Raw genomic sequence first — 17,210 nt, forward strand, 5'->3', positions numbered from 1 at the left:
GGTATTTCTTTTTAAAATACTTTTTTATTACTTTCCCTCTTAATTTTTCCTATTTCAAAATACAAATCTGTATTTCCTGTCCTCTCACAGCTCCGGCACACTCATGTCCAAGACGGTGAGGCAGGAGGTATCACTCAGCAAATTGGAGCCACTAATGTTCCCCTTGAAGCTATTAATGAACAGACTAAAATGATTAAAAATGTAAGTACACTGTGTTTCCTGTGGGTGTTTTACTCTCTGGGAAAATTAACAGAAAATTCTGAAGACAGCTGGGAAAGCACAGATACTAGTATATAATAAAGACCTGTATATTTACCATGTAGAAATGACATATGCAGAATTTTGGTCCATTTTGCTTTGGATCTTTCTTTTTTTTTTAATTCTATTATTTTTGTGTGAGTGTACCATCAAATCAGATTTGACTGGTACAGGAGGAGATTTTTAAGTATTATTTTCATGACAAGATTCCAGAAAAAGAAATGCATAGTAAAGTGAACTGGCAAGGGGGAGGCGGGGGTGTTGGCCTTGTATAACAATGAAAGATTTTTTTTTATTTTCAAAGAGAAAAGCAAACTGGGGGGGGGAGGGGTGAGCATGGAGGAAAATGTGCAACAATGAATGAATGGAAATCCAAGATCTTTATAAACGTTCATTAAAATCTCAATAATAAAAAAAAGAAAGAAAAAGAAAGGCCTCTTTTAGCAACATGTCTAATGTATGTGAGACAAACTTTCTCAATCCTTGCCTCCAAGAAGCACTCTAGCTGTACTTTTCCCAAGACATATCTGCATGTTCTTTTGGCAGTCCATGGCATATTCAGCACTTTTCTCCAACACCACAACTCAAAGGCATCAGTTCTCTTTCTGTCATCCTTAGTCACTGTCCAGCTCACAGATGCATAGCAAGTAATCAGAAAGACCATGGCCTGACTCAGGCACACCTTAGTCTTCAAATTGACATTATTGTTGCTTAGTGATTTTGAAGAGGTCCCTGAAAGAAGACTTGTCCAATGCAATACGTATTCTGATCTCTTGACTGCTGGTACCAAAGGTGCTGATGGCAGATTTAAACTAAAAACCAAATTCAAGTCTCAAATTGAAGAGGTTATGGGCAGAATTGGAAGACACAGAAGAATTTCATGAAACAACAAATGAGCAAGAGCCTATGGTGATGAAAGTAGAAGTTCAGGCTGCTTTGAAGGAAATGGAAAAAAAATAAGGCTCCAGGAATAGACAGTATACCAATTGACATACTTCAGCTAACAGATGCATCCCTGGATGTGCTCACCATGCTGTGCCAAGAAATCTGGAGAACAACCACTTGGCCAACTGACTGGAAGAGATCGATATTTGTTCCTATCCCAAAGAAAGGTGACCCAACAGAATGTGGAAACTATAGAACAGTCTCACTGATTTCACATGCAAACAAGATTTTACTGAAGATTTTCCAAAAACGACTGGAACAGCACATCAGCAGAGAACTACCAGAAGTCCAGATAGGGTTTAGAAGGGGTCGTGATACTAGGGATATTGTAGCTGATGTTAGATGGACCTTAGCTAAAAGAAAAGAATACCAGAGGAATGTCTATCTGTGTTTCATTGACTATGCAAAGACATTTGACTGTGCGGATCATAACAAACTGTGGCTGACTCTGAGAAGAATGGGAATCCCAGAACACTTGATCATTCTAATGCGAAACCTATACTTGGACCAGGAGGCAGTCATCAGAACAGAGCAAGGGAACACTGCATGGTTCAAAATTGGGAAGGGCGTACACCAGGGATGCATCCTATCTCCATACCTTTTCAACCTATATGCAGAACAGATTATCCGGGAGGCTGGACTCTATGAGGAGAAATATGGGGTCAAGATTGGTGGACGATTTATCAACAACCTGCATTATGCAGATGACACAACCCTGTTTGCTGAAACTGAAGAGGACCTGAAGCACCTGCTGCAGAGGGTCAAGGACTGCAACCTACAATATGGATTGAGGCTCAATGTCAAGAAGACAAAGATTCTCACCACTGGACCAATTGGCAGCATCAGGATGGATGGTGAAGAGACTGAGATTGCTCACAGCTTTAGTTTGCTTGGCTCCACAGTCAACACTCTTGGCACCAGTAGCCAGGAAATTTAAAGGCGCATTGCCATGGGAAAGTCTGCTGTTAGGGACCTCTCCAGAGTACTGAAGAGCAATGGTGTCTCCCTGGAGACTAAGGTGTGCCTGATACAGGCCATGATCTTTGCAATCACTTGTTATGCATCAGAGAGTTGGGCAATGACCAAGGGGGATAGAAGGAGAATTGATGCCTTTGAGCTGTGGTGCTGGAGAAGAGTATTGAGAATACCATGGACTGCTAGGAAAACAAACAGATTCGTCCTGTAAAGGGTTAAACTGGGTGACTCCTTGGAGGCAAGGATTCTGGGGCTTCGTCTGATGTACTTGGACATGTTGTGAGGAGAGACCGGTCCTTGGAGAAGGACATCATGCTTGGGAGGGTGGAGGGACAGCGCAGGAGGGGAAGACCCTCTATGAGGTAGATTGATTCAGTGACTGGGATAATCGGGACGAGAGTGTCAGAGACAGTGCGATTGGCACAAGACAGAGTGGAGTTTAGGGCTGTTGTATATAGGGTCGCTATGAGTCACAAGCGACTTGACAGCACATAATAACAACAACAACAACAACATGGGCAGTATCTTGAATGATCTAAGAAGCATTAAAGGAAGATGAAAGGAACATACAGAGTCACTGTACCAAAAAATATTGGTTGACACTGAAATATATCAGGAGCTAGTATATGAACAAGAGTCAAAGGTAATGAAGGAAGATGTTCAAGCTGTGCTAAAGGCACTGGCAAAAAATGAAGCCCCAGGAATCGATGAATACAAACTGGCATGTTTCAGCTAACAGTTGCAGCCCTGGATGTGCTCACCCGCCACGGGGTTGTCACATTATGGAGGCAAACATCCTCATCTTTATCCCTCAGAGCAGCTGGTGGATTCAAACCTCCAATCTTTCTTTTAGCAGCCCAATGCTTTATCCCTGTTGCACCTCCAGGGCTCCCAGTTTTGTTCAGAGCATAATAAAGATTAAATCTACTTTGTTCTCCTGGGATATGGTTATAGAGGAGCCTCTCACTTTCCATAAAATGCAATAAGCTTTTGAAATCATCCCAGTCTGTACAAGGTACACAATAAAGTCAGGAGTGGCTTCAATTAAAACTCCTATGAAAGTGGAGACTATTTGGCTGGCTCTTGGTTGTGCTGTGAGGGTGAAGGCTCTGCTACAGTTTCTATTACAGACACGGTTTCTCAGATTTTGTGCTGCTGTGATTTTAAATTGCCCTCCAGAGGGGCTTTCAGTTAGCATGACTCTCTGGAGACTCCTGGGAGTGGTGGTTAGGAGCCTTGATGTGTGTTTGCCACACGCCACTACAAAGGCGAGCCCTGCCGATGGTTTCACTTTCTCAGTCTTAGAAGGTAGAGAAAGAATTTAGTTGCTATGACCTCAGGCCCTTGGCCTGACCCTAGAAATCCCCTTGCCACACACAGCTTAATCATGGAAATGCAAAATGCCAGACAGCAAAATTACAGAGACCAAGGAAAGTCAGAATTCCCTAAGTCGCCAAATCTGTGGAGGAATGCATGGATGGGGTTTCTTTTCTTCCAAGTTTGTGTTTATTGAAGTGTGCCAAGGGTGAGGTGGTACAAGTGTGCTCTGAGATGGCTGTACAAATCACCAGCAGAGAGAAGGCTGCTTCTAGCATTCCACGTCGGACTTCCTGGAGCTCATTTAGCTGGGTCTGGACAATGCCACTCTAGCTGCCACTAAAACTCAGAAGCCATATTTTCCAGATTGTCTTGATTTCCCCAGCTATTTTGGGCCCAGACCTAACGGCCGCTTAACCACAGAGGCCTTAGAATTGAGTCAGGCATTTCATATCTTTTGTTAGTTTTAAAAATAAATCTTCCCTCCAGAAAGAAATATTGGTCTCCCCTAGGAAGCCTGAGCATGAATTTGCTGCATTTCTCTCAGATTAGAACTCAGACAGATGTCTAGAAGTTCAATGGCACAGCATCATGTTTCACAATACTTCACCAAACTCTAGTGCTCTCGATTTTTCTGGGCACCGTGGGCTCAAGCATGCAGCCAGTAAAGACTAGCTGATGTGTTCTGTCTGTGGACAGCTGCTCTGGATGAGCGGACATTGGCAAATGACCACTTACAATTTCAGTGGCCTTCCCAAAGTGAAATTCTTAGAGGCAACTAACACTTAGCCACGTTCAGGTCTGTTGTTCATAGGATTGCTACTCAACTCAAAAGCACCTAAGAACAATTAGGCAGTGAGAAAGGCTGGCCCTGGAGTCCCTGGGTGGTGCAGATGGCTTTTACACTTTGACTGCTAACTAAAAGACTGGAGTTTGAATTCATCCAGAAGCATGTGAAAGGAAAGTGTGGCAACCAACAACAACCACAACAAAAGCCCAGCCTGTGAAAATCCTATGGAATACAGTTCTACCTTGATGAACATGGGATGACCATGCGTCAGATACACTTGATGGCAATGGTGAAGGCCTGATTGATGCTTTCCCTCTGTTCACTTGGCAACTGAATTATAAACCTGCAAAGTGAACAGCCTATCAAAATTAAATCATAATCAAAATTAAATCAATTTAGTAAATCCCCATCAATTAATTAAAATGTCATGCATCTTCAGTGTACCAAATTTTATGATATTTTTTCTCAAGGAATTGCTGACTCAGGTGCAAAGAGCACAAAAACAGACAAGCAGCACCTGTGAGGTGGTTTAGAGTCTTATTAGAATCCCAAAGAAGAGAAAAACAACACACATTAAGAAAGAGATGGTACTTGAGATGAGCAATTAGGAGCTGATAAGGAAAGAACCTAGCAGGTGTGCTAATGCATTGTTTGCTGGGCCCATGGAAATTCCTAGAATCCCTTGAGCACTGATTGTAGGCATGAGAGCCAGAGAGCACACTGAGGAGTAAGTTGATCGAGCCACTCCCTGATCACTTCATTCTAAACCCTTAAATCTAGCACAGGAACAATCATTTTCACAAACAGGAAAAAATGCGTGTGCCCTTAACACAGGGTGATAGGTAGAGAAAGGACTGAGGTTAAAGGAAGTAGCTGAACAGCTGGCTTTCACAGTGCTGACATCAAGAAGACAAAGATTCCTGCCACTGAGCCAATGGGCAGCACCACAATGGATGGAGAAGAGATTGAGGTTCACAATCAACACTCTTGTACCAGCAGTCAAGAAATGAAAAGACAAATTTCACTGGGAGAATCTGCAGTCGGTGACCTCTCCAGAGTACTGAGAAACAATGATGTCAATCTAAGACCAAGGTGCACCTGATCCAAGCCATGATCTTTGCAATTACTTGCTATGCGTCAGAGAGCTGGATAATGACTAAGGATGACAGAAGAAGAATCAGTGCCTTACTCAAGAATGTGTATTAATAAACATTTGTATGTGTATAAATGTGTTTTAATTGGCCTTAGGGTAGTCCAAGTAGACTTTGATCACCTGTTACCTAAAGGTTGGAGGGGCACCATCACAGAAGCCCTAGAGATCTGCTTCTGTAAAGATCAAGTCAAGAAAACCTTATGGAATCCTGACAAATGGGATCTCCACACGAATCAACTTTATGGGAAAGTTTTACATTTACATTTATGGTTTTACATTTCTGGAACCCTAGTGCTTAGGCCTTTCATTCATAGGGTCATTATGAGTCGTCTACGACTAGACGACACCTAACAACAATAACAACGACGGCATAGAAAGAGCTACGTTGACCTAGTGGACAGAAAGTTATGCTACCAAGCCCAAGGTGGGTGATTTGTAATCTGCGGCCCTCAGGCCGGGTTCAAATTGTTTTTCTGTCAAACATTCTTCTAGGTGGTGTAGCACTGGTCTGTGCATTGCTGTACAGAGGTAACTTGTGGTTGCTGTGATTCTAAACACTGTGACACTGATGTGCCAAGTGTGATAATGGTTACCCATGTTGGACAGTGTTTGCTGGAGCTCACCGATTAAAACAAGCCTGGAAGCAGGAGTGGTATCCACTTCTGAAATGGCTTGTCTCCAGAAACTCTATGAGCAATTCTCAAGCCTTTCATTCATAGGGTTGCTATGAGTTGTCTACGACTCGACAGCACCTAACAACAACAGTGGTTGAGTGGGTGCATAGTTGGGCTGCTAATCCAAAAACAGGCAGTTTGAATCCACCAGAAGCTCTGTGAGAGAAAAAATGAGTAATCTCCTTTCCTGCAATTTACAGCCTCTGGAAACCTGCAGTAAAGTCAATCTGTTCTGACTCAATAGCAATTAGTAGAACTACATTGACTGCTTGTGTGTCAAGCCCTGAAAACTTGGCTGACATAAAATGAAATGAAGAGAAACATTTACTTTTTTAGAGTTAACACTAAGAGATACCTAAGGAAAAGTCTTTATAAAATCATCTGGCATAAAGAACCCGACTCAGTGGACAGCAGGGTTTGCTCAATCTCTAGCCTGTGAGAAATGGATCACCCAGCTCTTCTCTGCTACGTACCTTTATCCTTGGGGCTTCACTGTGTCTGATAATAATTTGGGAGTGACTAGGTTCTCTTCAACAATTGAGTTTCATGTCTCACAACTGTTTCTCCCGTAACCAGGTCCCTGAACTTCCACTCATTGCTTGATCAGTATTGCTGCTTTCTCTCAGACCCATAACTTAACCTTGTTAGACCTTAACTTTGGATAGAAGACCAACTACTTTCACGTTTCTACATCTACCATTTTATTTTACCCTACAGAGTAATCCATTTGCTACCTGTCTCTTATCTCATAACTCTTAAGGTCACCTACACTTTCCTTAGGATTAGATTCAAAGCATGGCACGCAGGTGAATCCTCTTTAAGGGCCTGACCTTCCCAGGCTGGCCCCATGTCATAAATGGATGAGGAGGGGGCTGTTGAAGTCACCAGGCGTAAGTTTAAGTTTGGACTAAAAATGCAAGACGATCTCCTTTGCAAAACTACGCTTGCAAACTGGGGAACAGGATCTGTAGAGGTTTGTTTGCTGAGCATATATCTTCAAGGTGGAAAGCAAAAGCTGGGCCTCTCTTTGCTTTTGGCTGCCCTGGAGCAATTGCTTTAGTTCACAGTAATTGTTCCGCTTTAAACAGAACAGGTTACCTTGTAAGCCTCAGTAATTGAGTTAAGGTCTGTTTGTTAAAATACAGTGAGTCTGGAGCCATGAAGTCTAAACCGTGACTCTGAGCTAGTGTCTACAGCTTGTGTCTGAAATTTACCTGATCAAACTGCTTGCTTCTCTAAACAAGGAAGCAGCAGGATGAATGACATATATTGGGGGTGGGGGAGGAGGTGGAGGTGAAGGATACCTTGCTTAAGTGTAAGAGCGGAATAACTATTATTCTTCTTTACCTTTGAACTATTTGCATAATGAACATTTTTCCTGTCATTATTTTTATAATTACCTCAGCTATGACCCAACCTTCATCAGCCACTAAGGTCAAAGGAGAAACGAATTTCCCGTTCTTGTAGTGGAACCTGCTTGGAATGGCTTCTTTCTCATAGACTGTCATGTGCTCCACTGTTCTCAGTGCGTTATATATCTGCAAGGAAAATAAAAAATTATCAGGTTTACATTCTCTTTTTCAGTTCTTTAACTGGGGGAGGGAGATCTTTTAAAAGCAATGAAAGAAATTGTGAGAAACAAAACCCAGCTAGATCTGATTACATGAAAATGAGAAACTTTTGGATCCCTGGCAAAACAAATGTGGGCTTATCTACTAAGACTGAAGCCTCACATACCTTATAATCTAATAAGTCAACCATTAGGGATATAATGAGAAATCTCATACCTATGTACTTAAGGATGTACAGAGGAACGTACCCTGCAAATCAGAATACTACAAATGAAGCATGATGTGTTTTTACAGTGTGATATAGCAATCAAGAGGAGCAAATAACAGCAACAAAGAACTCAAGTAAGATTGTTAGGAGTCTCAGACTAAGAAAAGAGACAAGTTGGAGAAAAAAAATAAAAGTAGGATTATTCAAGTTCAACTAAAGGAAAAGGGATTGTAGAAATACTATTTTCTTCTTCAAAAAGAACTAAGATGGATATAGTTAAGAGATGAATCAGGTATGGACATTTGTCCTCTTTCTCATATATTTAGTGAGCATGAATGTCTATCAAAACACTCTTTTACACTGTATACTAATTATTTTGTATTTAGCCAACAATGAATAAACAAATTACAAAAACCTATGATAAAAATACCATAATCAAAGACAAATGTGAAATTGAGTCTCATGGTAAATACTACAAAGACCAACAAAAGAAATTTGATTTGTTCCAACTTGACCTAGAGCATGTTCTACTTACACTTGTAACTTAAAAGAACTAGTAATTATTTGCTATTAATGACATCACTGACTTATGAACACATAAGCTTAGTACACATTTCCAAAAATTCAATAGCATTTTAAATATTTAAAAAATTAAGCCAACTGGCTGGTGTTGGTTTGCTGTCCTTCAACCAAATAAGACATGTAGCCCTGGTTATGACTGAATGTAAAATTGGGTTTACGAATCCAGCTCTGAAAAAATAGCTAGTCTTCAGGCTGTTTGGCAGATGATTTCTGGCACATTCGTGAGTTATGAATTCTTACGAAGGAAAACCTGTAGTTGTTAAGAGTATACTTGCAGAACGATGCTGGAAAAGTGAAAACTCTGATGGCATACAACAGGTCTCACAAACTGTTAGACCCATCACATGACAAACTGCCACCCAAACACACTCCCACTTTTGAATAATCTACTGACTGCTCTAGGCTGCTAGAAACTGCCTGACTTAAACACCACATTGGAAGCAGCTCTTCCCAACTCACAAGCTGTTGATGCTAAAGCATTCTGGAGATGATGGCACTTGCCTAAATGCCAAGTTGGAGAGACAGACCATCTCCCTTGCCAGTAAAACAGAACTGCTTTGCAAGAAGCTATGCATTGTGAGATCTGACAATGTGTTTGTTTTGTTGTTTTTTTGTTTGTTTGTGTTTTTTTAAAGTCCTTCTTGAGTTCACATTTAGGGAGTTCATTAGTACATAGCATGAACATACTCAACACCTCCAGCTCCTGACCTGGATCTCGCTGACCTGGGTCTACGAGAAAAAGAGAACAAGGCAAAGCTGGCAAGTAGTGGTTTTGTCAGAAAAGGTGTTCTTTAATTGCAAGCTTTAAAAAATGTGTTAGCTGCCATTGAATTGGTTCCTGGCTCGTGGTGATCCAAAACACAGTGGAAAAGAACATTGCCCTGTCCTGGGCCGCTCCCTCTGTGACTGGTGGAGATTAGACTATTGTGATACATTTTCATTGAGTAATCTTTGGAAATAGGTTGCTAGGACTTTATTCTTAGCTCATCCTAATCTGAAAGCTTTCCTGAAAATTATTCAGCACAACAGCAACATACAAGCCTCCAACAACAGTGGTGGTTGCACTTAAGGTACACTGGCCTGGAATGGAAACTGGATAGTTTGTTTGGAAGGTGAGAATTTTTTCACTGAATCATCACTGTTCTGCAATTGCAAAAGAGACATACCTATTAGAAAAATGGGGGCAATTAGAAGCAAAGACTCCACCTGGGTCTATAGCAAAGCCCTCGGTGAAGCTGGCATATATTGACCTATGCCTCCTTCCTTCATAAATCCCTATCACTGCTCTAAGGCTGAATGGAGGCACCAGGCCATGGCACCTGTTTCTACTTCCTTTGCTGGTTATAGCCTAGACCTCCCAGAGAAAGAGTCACTTCCTGGGCCAGGGAATTATGTCCAGAGTGGGCATAAAGTTTGTATTGGGAAAACATCAGAGAGTGTGAAGGCAAAGAAAGAAGAAGAAAAAAAACAACAACCATTGTTTCTCCATTCCTCAAGGTGACTTACAAAGTCCTGCCACAGAAGATACTGTTTGAGGAACAGGGTAAGTAGTGATCTCTTTCTCTGTGGTGAGTTCCTGCAGAGCACTGACTGTGGGGAGTGTAGCTGCATCCCACATCTACCTGTCTGTGGAAACGCAGCTTAATCCCCATGTGAACAATCCCACCTTTGAGGATGATAATTGCAATTACAAACATACAAGTGGTTCTTGCTGTGGGCTCAGTAGGCATGAAGAAAGCTCCTCTTTTCACTGTCTTTGAGTGTCTTTAAGGCCAACTTAAATACTTTGTCCAATTACCAATTCATGACAGAGGTGGGGTTTGATTTCAAACAGTATAGTTCCTAAAAGCTGACCTATATATGCATCTGATAGCTCTCAGATTTGCCTGAGAAATGCTAAATTTTGGTCAGGAATAACTCTATAATTGCTAGTAACTACTCCCACTACTCATATTTTGGGATTTTGGACTGCGGTTGGCTGTATGTTGGTATGATGCTAAAAGTTAGGCCACTGGTGTTTTATCAGTGGAGAAGTATCAGCAGAATTTCCAGACAGAGGCCTATTAGGAAGTGATGTATTTTGAAAAATTAGGCCAAACCTTATGGATCACAAAATACTACCTTCTTTAGTTCTGCAAGATAACTTTATAAGATGGAAGGCAACAATAGATTTAAATATACAGGCGACCATTAGGATTGTGCAGAGCCAGGTAATATTTCATAAAACTGAAAATGGGTCACCAGTTGTCCACCAATTGTTGGAACCAATTCAACAATAATTAATAACATCAAGTGCTTAAGTGATGCACACCTTAGTCTCATTCAATTTCCATTAAGACTCAGTGAGGTAAATTCCATTATCCCCACGTTGAAGAAGAGAAAATAGAGACAGAGAGGATGAAGATTTGAGCAGAGACTACTTAAAGGAGAAACAAAATAGATCATCTGCCCCCAGAGTTCAAGCACCTAACATTGCTCCATATTTCAGGATAAAAGCTAGCCAGAAGGTAGAGGTGTGAAGTGATGGCAAATGCAGATGTGTCCCTCTCCATCCCCCTCATCTCTCCTCATGGCCCTCTTCCCTCCCCTCCCGGTGTTTCTTGCCTGAGAATGTTTCCCAGGGGCTGGCCAAATGCTCATAACAGATCCTCGGTCCTTCACTTGCTGCAGGTCATCTATATCGATGTACTCAGTCAACTCAATCACTTTGTCCTTCCAGAAGACGTCAGTCATCCCATGATCTGAGAAGATGATGACATTCAAGTCGTCCTGTAAGTCCCATTCCTATGAAGTCAACAGACGTAGTCATCACTGCACTAGACAGAGAATCTCATGCACAGAAAATAGAATGATGAAGCTTCAAAAATATTACAAATTGTAGAAAAGGGATGTTTCTAGTTTAATCATTGACTGGTCTGCCCTAACAAGAAATTATTCAAAATAAAAAAAGAAACAACTCGGGGAAGATGTGAAAGCAATAAGTGCTAAAAAAATAATGCTTCACTTTAGTTTTTCAAAGTACACCCTCTCTTTTTTTGAGGGGCTTTTTCCCCAAAAAATAAACTTGTAATCATGTAATAATATGAAAACTACCATTTGTCCATTTTACAGCAATGAGAAATAAGGCATATAAAAGTTAAAACCACTTATTTGAAGTAACTCGGCATGATGCGGCTAACTCAGGCCCACACTCAAGTTTCGTTCTCAAGTCTTTGCCATATTGGTAACCAAGATGATTAGCATTCTAAAGAATTGAATTGTCATCTCTAGCCAAGTGAGGTGATACTGTAGCCCTTGTTGTTGTTGTTGTGTACCATCGAGTCATTTGCGACTCATAGTGACCCTATGTACAAGAACCCTAAACGCTGTTCTATCCTGTGCCAACCTCGCTGTCTCAAACGCATTCATTCCCACCACTCCACTCACAGAATCGATCCATCTCATCATGGGTCTTCCTCTCCTGCGCCGTCCCTCCACTCTCCCAAACATGATGGCCCTCTACAAGGACCAGTCCCTCCTTGCAACATGCCCAAAGTATGTCAGACGAAGCTTCAGAATCCTTGACTCAGGGAATATTCCGACTTCACCCTCTCCAGGACAAACCGGTTTGTTCTCCTAGCAGTCCATGGTATATTCAACACTCTTCTCCAGCACCACAGCTCAAAGGCATCAATCCTCTTTCTATCATCTCTATTCACTGTCCAACTCTCCGATGCATAGCACGTAATTGCAAAGACTACAGCCTGGAAGAGGTGCACCTTAGTTTCCAGCCTGAAATCATTGCACTTCAGTACTCTTGACAGGTCCGTCACAGCTGACTTTTCCAATGCAATTTGTCTCTTGAAATCCTGGCTGCTGTTACCAAGAGTGTTGTTTGTGCAGCAAAGTAAAATAAAACTGTTAACTGTCTCAATCTCTTCACCATCCATACTGTTGCTGGCAATTGACCCAGTGGTGAGAATCTTTTTTTCTTGATATTGAGCTTCAATCCATATGGAAGACTGCAGTCCTTGGCCTTCTGCAGCAAGTGCTTCAGGTCCTCCTCATTTTCAGCGAGCAGGGTTGTGTCATCTGCATAATGCAGGTTGTTGACGATTCTTCCACCAATCCTGATTCCACATTCCTCCTCATACAGCCCAGCATCTCGGATGATCTGTTCTGCATACAGATTGAAAAGGTATGGAGACAAAATACATCCCTGACGGACCCCTTTCTTGATTTTAAACCATCCAGTGTCTCCCTGCTCTATTCTGACAACTGCCTCTTCATCCAAATATAGGTTTCACATTAGCACAATCAAATGTTCTGGGATTACCATTCTTCTCAGAGTCAGCCACAGCTTGCTGTGATCCACACGGTCAAAAGACTTTGCATATTCAATGAAGCACAGATAGACATTCTTCTGGTATTCTTTGCTTTCTGCCAAGATCCATCTTACATTAGCTATAATATCCCTAGTACCATGACCTCTTCTAAATCCAGCCTGTACATCTGGCAATTCTCTGTTGACATATTGTTCCAAATGTTTTTGGATAATTTTCAGTGGAATCTTGTTTGCATGTGATATCAATGATATTGTTCGATAATTTCCACACTCTGTTGGGTCACCTTTCTTTGGAATGGGAACAAATATCGATCTCTTCCAGTCAGTTGGCCAGCTGGCTGTCCTCCAGATTTCCTGGCACAACTTAGTGAGCACATCCAGGGAAGTGTCTGTTTGTTGAAATAAATCAATTGGTATGCAGTCAACTCCTGGAGCCTTGTTTTTTGCCAATTCCTTCATAGCAACTTGAACTTCCTCCTTCATCACCATAAGTTCTTGCTTATATGTTATTTCATGAAATTCCTCTGTGTCAGCCAATTCCTTCTGATACAGTGACTCTGTGTACTCCTTCCATCTTCTTTTTGTACATTCTGGATCATTCAACATTCTACCCAAACTATCCTTAAGTATTGCCACCCATGGCTTGAATTTGGTTTTCAACTCCTTCAGCTTAAAATACCCTTAGCGAGTTCTGCCCTTTTGATTTCCTGACTCCAGCTCTCTGCACATTTCATTATAGTATCTTGCTTTGTTGTCCCTAGCTGCCTTTTGAAACTTTCTATTCAGCTCTTTGATTTCTTCCTTTAGTTTTGGCTTCTCGGTGCTCTAATGCAATACTCAGAGTCTCATCTGACATCCATCTTGGTCTTTTCTTCTTCTTTAGCCTTTGTAATGATCTTTTGCATTCTTCATGGACGATTTTCTTGATATCCTCCCAGAGCTCATTTGGTCTACACTCATTGGTGCTCAAGGCCTCCAACCTGTTCCTGAGATGGTTTTGAAATTCGAGTGGGACAGACTTAAGGTCAAATCTTGGTTCCCGTGGACTAGACTTAATTTTCCTCAACTTCAGCTTGAATTTGCATATGAGTAGTTGGTGGTCTGTCCCACAATCAGCACCCGGCCTGGTTTTCACTGCTGATATTGAGCTTCTCCAGCGGATCTTCCCACAAATGAATCTCATTTGGAGTGTAAAACAAGGTGTATTTTGGTATCTAATGAAGGGTTGAGTGAAGGAAAGAGACCCAACAAAACATTTGTGCTGGCCTAATCAGCCATCAGCAATGAGAAGGACAACCTTGAGGATGTTGTGGCCAAGGAGACAAAAAGGTGATAGGAGAGGTCAGATCATTGCCCTTGCTTTTGCTTACCTGGATCCACTTGATCATATTCATCATAATAGTGTCCACAGTCTTGAGGGCTTCTTTCCTCTGAGGTGATAAAGGGCCATGGTGGTGGCCTTCCACATCAAGACGCTCATAGTATATGGCAGCCAGGTCAGCCCGTCCACTCCTAGAGGGAAGAAAAGTAACATAGGTGGGTCCTAGCTTCTTTCATCTCACCCATCATATGAAGATGCTGGTACCCCCAAGCACCTGTCCTCTGTGCCTAGCAATAGCCCATCTATTTGTCACCTCTTCTTCAGTAACAGGGAAGGGATAGTTCTTAAAGCTTGATCCTCATAACATTCTAATATGGGGGATCAAAAGCACTGGAATTATTTAAATATTGTCCATCCATCTCCCCAGGGGAAGCTGGTGGATTCGAACTCCATGCCTTTGGAATTGCAGTGGAAGTTCTTATCATTAGGCTACCAGAGCTCCCTTTGTGTGCTGCTTGAGAATTCTCAAATGAGGAAGAATGTCTTGGTAGTAATTTATGAAAAATAATCAGATCACAACAGTACTACTGAGCTTGGAGTTGTCATGAGTGAGCTAATAATAACAACAGCAAAGGTCTCCATTGTTGTGTAAAGCTTCTTGGTTTCACTGGAACCTTTGCATAAATGATGTCATGTAGGATTCTATATTAAAGATCTTAACTGCTTCTCCTGCTTTCTTCCAGAGAGTGTCTTATGGCACATTCTTCTCAAATCCATATCAAAGTGAATAAAGACACAGTACAAACATTGGACTTGACCTCATATTTAAAAAAGCCTTTTGGCCACCAGTCTGGGGCTATTTCCAGGGTGGGAAGTTGAGTGGAATGACCAGATTCTGCTAAAGTGTGTTTTCTGCTTTTTGTGGATCTCCCAAATAAAACAAGCTTGGAAACAAGAATGGCATCCACTTAAAAAAAAAAAAAAAAGGAAAAGAAGAAAAAAAAAAAATAAAAACAGCTTGCCTCCAGAAACTCTATGACCTTGGAGAAAAGATTCAAGTTTTGTGTTCAAGATTTCATTTATCGGGTCACTATGGGTCATCTATGGCTCTACAGAACTTAACAACAAAAAAACTGTGGGAGAAAATGTGTGTGTGTGTGTGTGTTTCTCTAAATCCTATTTAGATTACAGTTATTCACGAAAGCTCTGTACATAAACCAAAAGGGGACCTATGTTCCTCCATTCTGGTCTGATGGAAAAAGAATCTTCACCTAACAGACATCTCAAGATAATTCATGACATTGTTGGCCGTATTGCATGAGCAAGCTACTACTTGCAAAGTAGATTAGTCATGGCTGGCACCCCTGCTGCTCATCCCATTCCTGAAGGAGACAGAGGTTAAACATTTTAAAAGAAATATGTTGCATTACCCCAACTGCCAATCCTTTATTCTTTTCTGTAAGCTCTACTCTCTAAGACAGGCTCTAATGATCCATAGGTTAATGGGAAGAGATGCTTGCTGCTGCTGCTGCTGGTGATGGTGGTCTAAATAATCTTTCTGCCCTCCACATAACAACTGGTTTATTCTTCTTTGTTTGTTTCTCCCATTTTGAGCTCCAGTAGCAGAGATAGCAGATCTCTGACTTTGTACTTAACTATTTAAAGGAGCTTCATATGGTGTCCGTGGTTCCTTGACACTAAAGACCACACAAAAACATAAAGCTTCCCTGGCACAGTCTTCCCCAGGCTTTCAGTGGTCGGTTCCAAGGGGACCCTGCACACTGTAGATGACCTGAATATCATGCTTGGAGTTCAAGGGATGAGCTCAGTCCACAATGTGAATGGGTTGAGATGGACAATGTAGAAGCAGCACCATGGAGAGGTGCAGCCTGGAGACATCATTCCAGGGCAGGTTCTTTGTAGCTTTGCTCTTCTCCTTAAGGGACCACAATCCCTTAGTGCACATGTGAACACACACTCCTGTACCACCATCACCATTTTGAAATAATGTGGAACTTGATGAGTGGTAATAGATTAACAAAGAGCAATAAAGATACAATTCCCCAGTATTCCATGGCAAACTACAATCTCCATAGAGAGAAAAGAGCCCAGTACACATTCCTCTGGCATTCTGGTTTCCCTCGGGGCAGGAAGTCTGTTTGGATGTGCCTGCTTGTTGGCCAGCCCAGGCTGTGGGCACTGTGCTTCCCTGCCTGTGGATCACTGGGTGCTGTGTAATCAGAGTCCCTCCAACTGTTAAGGTGAGATGAATAGGAAGAAATAACTCTGCCAAGCAGAGTGTTGGGTAATTTGGAGATATTCATGTGAAAACTATTTTCCACACGTTCCTATTTGGCATGATAATAAGCTGTAGGGATGGCTAGCATTTTAGATATGTTGGAAGTAACATTGTTGTTGGGACAGAGAACTATTCCAAAGTTCCAGCTCTGCTCATCTATGCACACTCTACGTTCCTGCTTTGCTCACACAAACTCGTCCATAACACGTACTTCCAGCTCATCAGCTGTTTGGTTTTGCAGCACTTGTGGGCAAAAGAAAGCAAAGAAAGCAGAGAGCATTATCACATAACACATGTCCTGTCCTACACATTCCCTAAGGGGGAAAACAATTGATACCTCTTAATTTTTTTTTCAAGTCGTTTTGTCTTCAATTTGTCAATCAGTGCTTGGTTCTTTTAGGTTGAGTTTCATAGAAGTGGTGTCATTCTAAGGAGACCCAATAGTGCAGAGGTTAAATGTTTGTCTGCTAACTGAAAGGCTGATGTTTCAAACCCAATAGGCACTGTGGGACAAAAATGCGGTAGTATGCTTCTGCAAAGATTCATGCCATTGGGCATGCTATGTACTATTCCACTCTGTCCTGTTGGGGTTGCTGTAAGTCAAAAGAAAAGCAACAGCATACAGCAACAGTAGAAGGAGGGTCATTCTAAGAAGCAACAAGGTGTGAGCACACTTTCCTCCTTTCACCGTTCTATGGGGTGGCTGCTGTTGCCCATGATGAGTGTAGGCACTGATGTGATGGAGAATCCAACCCAGAATTCATCCTATTTTAGGGAATCCCAGATACAAGTC

General features: G+C 41.7%; 1 protein-coding gene across 1 annotated transcript in view; it reads right to left on the reverse strand.

The window, feature by feature from the left end:
• ENPP6 (ectonucleotide pyrophosphatase/phosphodiesterase 6) overlaps positions 1 to 17,210 on the reverse strand; it is a 113,467-nt gene that overhangs the window by 32,090 nt on the left and 64,167 nt on the right. The window contains exons 4-6 of the mRNA XM_006882278.1: positions 14,168 to 14,309; positions 11,078 to 11,257; positions 7,513 to 7,650 (exon numbers count right to left, since the gene is read on the reverse strand). Coding sequence (XP_006882340.1) covers positions 7,513 to 7,650; positions 11,078 to 11,257; positions 14,168 to 14,309 — 460 coding nt within the window. The remainder of the gene's footprint in view (positions 1 to 7,512; positions 7,651 to 11,077; positions 11,258 to 14,167; positions 14,310 to 17,210) is intronic.

Source organism: Elephantulus edwardii, unplaced genomic scaffold (genome assembly GCF_000299155.1).
Source record: "Elephantulus edwardii isolate Elephantulus edwardi_28Jun2011 unplaced genomic scaffold, EleEdw1.0 scaffold00018, whole genome shotgun sequence".
NCBI lineage: Eukaryota > Metazoa > Chordata > Mammalia > Macroscelidea > Macroscelididae > Elephantulus > Elephantulus edwardii.